Source organism: Nicotiana tabacum, chromosome 22, assembly GCF_000715075.1.
Source record: "Nicotiana tabacum cultivar K326 chromosome 22, ASM71507v2, whole genome shotgun sequence".
Lineage (NCBI taxonomy): Eukaryota > Viridiplantae > Streptophyta > Magnoliopsida > Solanales > Solanaceae > Nicotiana > Nicotiana tabacum.
Window position 1 is genome coordinate 181,487,464 of NC_134101.1, and position 8,426 is coordinate 181,495,889.

Consider the following 8,426-nt stretch of genomic DNA (forward strand, 5'->3'; position numbering starts at 1 on the left):
TATACTAATCAAGGGTGGCGTCTAGCAACACTCCTTATCGACCGGATAACATGAAGTATACAATTTACTCTCAAGAACCTGTAGAAGAATAATGTAGTAATTCCTTCTGTCCTTATAGCTTTGGATCACCCTAGGATATGGTTCAACTGTCAAATCCTAATAGGCAACCAACTATGTGTTCATGTCAAATATAATCGACCATTGAATGACCTAAGAAATTTTTTTCTATCTTCATTCAATTGCCCTGGACCAAAGTCTTAGTTTGGTCGTTTATAATTCATGACAACATGGAGCTTAAACTCATTACCAAGAGTTGACAGATTCCGTCTTGATCAATCACTAATTCTACAAGTATTTAATCGTACCTAATATCCTTTCAACTATCGCCCTAGGGCCATAGGTGTCTGGTATCAAAGCACAATAAATAACTTGTCAATTACTATGACGATCTCAGGTCAAAGGAAACTCTTACATCACATTCTTCAAGAGAATATCCTATTGACAGTTTATGGTAATTCTAACCATTAGGAATTATCCAATGAGTCGGTTCAATAATCATATCTCTATATGCATCATCTATCTATGTGATTTAGTTAATGAGATCAACTAATCTTTATCCTATAAAGATGATCACATAGATATTGATCTAACCGGATTATTAATGTCCAAATTAATAATCCTATGATCAAGAACAAAATTTATATTAAATTATAAGAAACTTCACTCTCATTATCATGATCTCCATCATAATGTCAAGTCTCAAAATTTAATTAAGGACCTTATCAAATTAATTAAGCAATTAATAACAATGATAAAAGAATATCAAATGCCGTATATATATGAAATAACGTTCACAAAAAAATATATTCAAATCATCAAATATGACATTGGATCCAGAGCATATTTAATATATCCCTAACATAAGCAAAATTCAAAGTCATTTGCTCCCTCTTGGCGACTGCTTTTTAATCATAATTCTTAATCTGCATCTTCGATTTTATTTTTAGACAGCTCCTTTTCGTTTTAGTTTGTCCTAGTTTTCTTTTTAATACTCCAAGGATTTCGATCACTTTCTTTCATTTTAGATACATTCTTGATGCGTCCACCTGTGGAATTAAATACAATTACAAAACACCATGTGAACGAACTCGCATACTTTCTTACCATACACCATTATTCAGATAAAGAACGTAACACAGTATATGCAGGAATTAATTGAAACTGTACGATTGGGAGGGAGCAGGGAGACAACTTCAGTAAAATACATGTCATGAAACAACTCCCAGAGAAATAAAGATTTATCACACACCATACAGGTGGAAAACCAGTTGACACACTGCGCATCCATGCAAGGCAAATGAAAATTGTTATCGCTGGATAGATTTACCTGTCATAATAAACATGCCTCCCAAACCTTTTATCACACACCTATATAACATTAACATCATTTGAAAGACTACTCTATGGCTCCACAATAATCTTTCCTGTTGCATGTCCATCAATGCTCCTGCTCCAAGCATCTTCAGCCTTGCTTAGGGGATGTTTGGAGTCGATCACTGTTTTAAGTTTCCCTTCCTTCACAAGACTAACAACAAAGTCCAGGTCCTCCTTCTTGGGAATTAAAAGCAATGGCACCAACTGCTTCTTTGAGAAGGTTAGTTTCTTTACTGCATAGGTCCACATGGCACTAGGTCCAGGAGTCAGGTCGATGACCTTCCCTTTCGCACTTAAATTAGGCTCAAAGGTAGACCATGGAATGCCTGTAGTACAGTGAATTACTGCATCATATTTTTGGCCTGATGGACTCTTAAGAGCTGCTCCCTCTGGGGTCTTGTAATCAAGAACCTCATCTGCTCCTAAGCTCTTCACAAAATCAAAGTTACGGGCTCCACAGGTAGCAGTAACATGGGTGTTAGCAAGTTTCGCCAATTGCACAGCATAGTGACCGACACCACCAGAGGCAGCTGTAACTAAAATGTTCTTCCGGGGTCCAGTTCCATCGAGCTTGACCTCAGCAGGATTTACAAGGGCCTGAAGCGCTGTAACACCAGCAACAGGAAGACCTGCACCTTCGGCAGCTGATACTTCGGCTGGTCTCGGAACAGTCAAACTCTCCTTAGCCACCGCATATTCAGCCAATCCACCTCCATTCTGCATCAAAGCTCATGAAGATCCAACAAGCATAAAGGATAGAAAACCATATTATGGTTCAACATGAAATGGTTAAGCAAAAGAAGGAGAAATACTACAAGATAGGACAAGGGCAGATTGCTCTCGTCACGTGAGTCCTTCCAAACAAGAGATAAGGAGCTTGAGTAACTTGGAGAACTGTTGTTGGCCCATGGGGAGGAGGGTATGAAAAGGGGGATTTACCATATAAATAAAAAACAAAAGTAAGTAGCATTGAACTGTAAAGGCACCCAACAAGAAACAGAAACAATATTCATGTAAAACGAATGTAAACCCTCGCATGCCCTTCACTTCTTAAGTTTCAACCAAGCTCCAAAATGCAAGAGAGATAAATAAAACATTTGAAAAAGAATTGGACTTACCAGGGTATTAAGCATAGCCACAACCTTGTCGCCAACCTTGAAATCTTTTACACTAGATCCTACCTCTACAACCTCTCCTCCCACGTCAGTAGCTGATACAACAGAAATTGGTTAAGAGCACAGTAAAATCACAAGAATAAAATGCATAGCGCAATGCATCATGCAATTACTCCCTATAAATAAAGATAACGGCCATGCTGTCTTGATGTCTTCCCCAGTTAACTTCCTATTCAAGTACATTACTATTAACAACAGTTGATGTTGTTGAGAAAAGTTAATTTTCCTGTGGGCTTCACACTTTCGTTCCTTTTACTCTTTCAGAATTCAACAAGTTCAGATCACTCGTTTATTAAATGCTAAACAAGCAAAATAACTTCCATTGCTAATAATATGACCTTAAATCCTTTTTCAATCAAATTATTCACCTTTTTATGTCACGATTCTCAATTTCTCAGATATTTTATACTGATGCCGTCTCCTATTCTAGTTATCCCTATTGTTCCAGAAATTTTGATAGGGCCTTCACTTTGTCCATACAGCTTCACGATAAGTTATTGAATAATACATATTGCAAGTAGATTTATATGTAAATAGTCCAAGAAAAGACTTCTATCTTGATTTTGATGTGTTTTGGGAACTCTACTCTAGGCAAATGCATACATGCTATGAATTAGCTTTAAGATATATCATTCAGCAAAAAGCCTGAATATGAATAAGCTTCCAAACGAACTCTATCAGCACAAAAAATTTAATTAGGGATTCTAGATATGTCTGTCGGCCTTGTATAACCTAACAGCCAAGTACCTAGGCATTTCTTTTTTTTTTTTTTTGGCCAGACAAAATGGGCAATGAAAAAGTTGCTCAATATAGGAACACCTATCTCCACCAATACGAATTTCTCTGCCAAATCACCCAGGTTACAAGAAAAGTGAACAATAAGACAAACTATATTAACTTGTCAAGGGAGATGAATTTTGATAGTCAATATATATATATTTGAGAAAACCTAGACAGAGCCTCTCATACTAAAGCTGATGCGAAAAACATTTGAGAATATGAAACAAAAGACAACAACTACCAAAACCAAAAAACACTGCAAACAGTGTGTAAGGAAATTCTGACAATATGTCTGGATGTATTGATGATTGAACTTACTAGGAATAAAAGGAAACTTGGGAGGCAGAAGAGGACGAAGCACGCCCTTCTGAATTTTCCAGTCAACAGGATTTAAGCTTGTAGCCTCCAGTTTTAGCAAGATCTCATCCTTCTTCGGAGTAGGCACAGGGACTTCAACATGCTGCAAGAAGCAAAGACGAGCATACAATTGAAAAAGCTCTTATATTAGCAGAACTCTTATTAGTACCGAGTAAATGAGCAGCCTCGTCCTCAAAAATGCTTAAAGCCAATTACCAAAAAAGAAATAAGACGAAACAATATGGGAAATAGCTGCAATTCATTACTCAAGAGCTGTATCCCCGTTAAGGCACAAAATCCAAATGGTGACAAAGGAAAACTTTACTTATAAACATCAAATAAAATTTTATATGTATACGACACTCAAATTTTCTACTAAAATGACCAATTCATTGATATTGATTACTAAAATATGGGTAATCACCTAGAAAAGGTCTTTGATGGTTGGTGGAGTTGCACTTTTTCCCCTTTATTTTCTTTTCCTCAAACTAACACTCAATTTATACTAGGTATGCTGTTATTGTTGTTTGTTCCAAGCTAGCACTTGTCTAGAAATAATAACACAATTAAAGCTAGAAGATATGCTAGTTAACGAGAATCCATCTTAAACTTTTCAAAATTAACTTTAATTTATTCATATTTTAACAATCTTCCAAACTCCTTTGCCTTGAACCCCGTACCCCACACTCCCCTATCTTCCTATCATCCGACAGCCACAAATAGTGGGCATCTTTACTACTTAATGGTTGTAGCTCAAAACCTACTACAATTACAAAGTTATGAACCTACTGTATTTCAGAGTTATGATTACTTGGGATTACATAAAACGCTAAGCAAAGGAAAGGGAATTTTTTTCCTTTGCAGGGTTGATATGCTGGTTGGGAGGAATAGATAAAGAAAGGAGGAAGACTAAAGTGAGAGAAGATTTTAAAAGGAATCCATTTTTGAAGCTGCATGTTGTCTAGATTGAGATTTTTTGTTAGGAAATGACTTCTGCAAGAGTGGAAAAATAGACTGAGTTAGTTAACCTTGTTTTTAGTTGGCATTGCCCCAGTTAATTTGCAAGTTGCATTACCTAGGGTGTGTTTGGTACGAAGGAAAATGTTTTCCTGGAAAATGAATGGTTTTATCATTTATTTTCCCTTGTTTGGTTGGTGAGTGGAAAACTTTTTATGGAAAATATTTTCTAGTGTTTGGTTAGCGAGTAGAAAATATTTTTTTAGAAAACTCTCCTCACCCCCTTCCCCCAAGTCCCCATGTTTCTCCCCCCACCCCACCCTCCTTCCCCAAATACCCAACGTTTTCAGGACTCTATTTTCTTCAACAATTTAATTATTCTTATAATATTCACACAAACCCAAAGGAACTAATGTGTTGCTCTACTTTTTTACGCAAAACAACGTTGAAATTTATGCTCCATAACTATAAAGAAAATACTCTTTTTTTGGTTGAAAAATAAAGTACTCTTTCTACAACATGAAAATAAAGTAATCATTTTGGTGAAATAAAAGAAAATACTTTTTCTACATCATGAAAACAAAATACTTTGTTTTCGGAAAACAGGATTTGGCTCAGGATTGCCCGTTTTTGTTAATTCCAAGGTTTCTCTGAATTTGAAAGTGATCACTTAGTAAGTTTCCATACCAAGGTTCAATCCAATTAAGTCCATAGCGTCTACCGATTTCGCCATATCCCCCTTTCTATTTGAGATTAGGATCTCGTTGTGATGTCATTCCTTTTTCTTTTTCTTTCATTTATACTGGAACCATTGAATTCATTAGATACCGATTCCTATTTCGAAAACTCATTTTGTTGAAATGAAAGAAAATACTTTTTCTTTATCATGAAAAGAAAGTATTTATTTTGTTAAAATGGAAAAAAAAACTTTTTAATATCATAAAAAGAAAATACTCATTTCTTGAAATGAAAAAAAAAAATTATCTATAAAATGAAAAGAAAGTACTATTAATAATATCTTGATTTAGGGTGGGATTGGGGTGGGGGTGGAGTGGGTAGGTGGAGGTGTGGGGGTGGGTTGATGGGATAGTGAATAGGGTGGGGAAGGTTGAAAAAGAGTTCTGAAAAATGTTTTCCCTTCCCCCTGATAGGGAAAACATTTTTCTCCAATTGGAGGAAAATGAGTTGATGAGGAAAATATTTTCCAAATCATTTAAGCCAACCAAACATAAGAAAATATGAAGCAAAACATTTTCCGGAAAATGTTTTGCCTCATACCAAACACACCCCTAATTTGTATTTCCATGCATTATTGACCCCATAATTAGTCTCTACCCAAATTTCAGTATATTCTTGTCGCTACTGTGGTTTGATAATCTGAAAAATTGCACTTTTGACTAAATTTTTTTAAGTAGTCTCATGCTTAAACATCAACTTCGCCAAAAAGCACTTGTAAGTATGCAGAGCTACGTATCAGAAGGCATTTCTGAGTCTCTCCTTACAACTACAAGTAGCACAAATGTAAATTTTCTTGTCAAACCTAGCACCCAAGATGAACGCTACTCAGTATTGGAAAATCTCATAACTAACTATTACCAAGTACACACACGGGGACATATCAAAAGGCATTTTGAGGCTCTTAAGAGATAGCTGTGTTTTAGAGAATAGTAAAAGGTATTTGAGGCCTATCAAATCTTAATATCCCGGAAAGGCCAAGGCCGCGAGGAAAACTCCAAGCCCAACTTTACTGCTTTCGAACTACAGCCTTAGCAACAGCCGACGTCTGATGTTACCATTTCAGCATATGATCGAACTGTTGGATTAAACTGGTTTACTAGGAGAAAGACATGAGACCAAACAAATTTAAGGGAATAATAGGATCTCAAGTTGCTTGGAATGGATCAGCCCTTTTAAGATTAATAACTCTATAACATCATCTAAGAAATACAAGCAACTTTTGTTTATAGGAATTTCTTCCAGCTTAACCAACACTTCCATTGATAGAGATTTCTTCCATCTTAACCAAACCACCGTTTACCATAAGCCTATTTCTTTCTCATTGCTTTTCTATCTGCTTAAGCATTATCTGGAAATTCAAGAGCTTTTAAGACTTATCCCTTTCCCCCTTAACTCTTGCACCTTCGCATTATGAAGTTCCACTACATACACAATTGAAGCAGAAAATAAACTGGATTATTCAACTCTTAAAATTTGCTCACCTAAAGTTTTATTATCAACTCAACCATGAAAATTAGAATACTTGTAAGGATGGTTTATCAAAATAAATAGGACAAGAAGTAGGAAACCCCCTAAAGCTAATGGCATCAAAATAAAGCCCTTCTGCCTCTTCTGTTACTAGAGTATTTTAAATCCCTTTTTGTTAAAGCAACGAAGCAAAAACTTAATTTCCAGATAGTCAACGGGAAAAAATGATTTAAGTTTTATACTCAATTCTTAACTAATGGCAGATATCATCTTCTCACATCCCTACGTCCTAATTCTGCGACTTTTTGTGATACCCAATCCCCAACAAGAAAAGTTTCCTATAGAGTAGTTAAATTATCATTTCAAATACTAGTCTGAAAATAATTTTTTCTCTCTAAACTTCAAATAAATTCAAGTATCCTGGCAATTTTATATTTTGAGTCTTAAGAATTCAGTCGAAGAATTCTAAATTTCTAATGACGTAAGTTCAACAGTCCAAGGGCCAATTATATAGGTTTAGACGGTCTTCATCAAGAGTCCTCTTCAAACAACTATATCTGCAATTTTCTAATGAGAAATGAGCCAATTAAAATACCAACTTTAACCATGTTGAAGACACTGTCTTCAGTAACGTCCCAAAGAATCAATAAAATATGTTAAACACTCAAAAATAGTTATTGATATGTCAAATGAATGCAAAAAAGGAAAGCGAAGAGCGGAAGTGAGAATACTTTTAAGCCAGCGGCACCGCCACCATAAGAGTTGTATTGGAGAGCATGCATCACCTTCCCAGCCATATCAAATTTACGCCTTTGGCTAAACCTTTCTCTGGAGCGAAACCAGCGAGGCAGTGTAGTATTTAATTTAATGGATATATATCGCCGCTCGCTAGCATTGGGTGCTTCTACTAGTATATCTTTAGGGGACACGTGGCTCATACAGGACTTCTCCCGGAAGTATGAAACTTAGGTGTGTTATAAAATAAACACTTTAAAGTAAAGAAATCAAAGACAAGTAGAGAGACATTTATTATTCAACTTCAAATTCATGTACATAATGAACTAAAATCTCCTCTATTTATAGAAGAAAGGAAGCTGCTACTGCATACTACTGTGTAGCTTTTTGTAAGTTGTTTGTAAGCTGCTACTGTATCAGATATAGATAATCTTCTGCCGGGGTAATATTTATCCCTAACAGAGTACCGAAATGATAAGCTTCCTCATGAAACTTATCTACAACGGAGTATTAAATGAACATACATAATATAATATATATTTATAACACTCCCCCTTGGATGTTCATTAAAAGATAATGTGTTTCATTAAAACCTTACTAAGAAACCCCGTGAAAAAAAATTCTAGTGAAGGAAAAAAAGTACACATATTTAGTAATACACATTGCTAGGTGCCTCATTAAAAACCTTATAGGAAAACCCCGTGGGAAAAACCTTAGCAAGAAAAAAAGAGTGCATCGCGTATTTTACTCCCCCTGATGAAAACCTTGTTTCAAATATTCAAG

At 35.6% G+C, this 8,426-nt stretch overlaps 1 protein-coding gene across 1 annotated transcript; it reads right to left on the minus strand.

Moving 5' to 3' along the window:
- Positions 1 to 1,229: 1,229 nt before the first annotated feature.
- LOC107801723 (chloroplast envelope quinone oxidoreductase homolog) lies at positions 1,230 to 7,798 on the minus strand. Its single transcript, XM_075243689.1, has 4 exons — positions 7,640 to 7,798; positions 3,708 to 3,849; positions 2,553 to 2,644; positions 1,230 to 2,151 (listed from the first exon to the last, which is right to left on the minus strand). The coding sequence occupies exons 1-4, from the start codon at positions 7,703 to 7,705 to the stop codon at positions 1,462 to 1,464; spliced, it is 990 nt and encodes a 329-aa protein (XP_075099790.1). The 5' UTR covers positions 7,706 to 7,798; the 3' UTR covers positions 1,230 to 1,461.
- Positions 7,799 to 8,426: the final 628 nt, after the last annotated feature.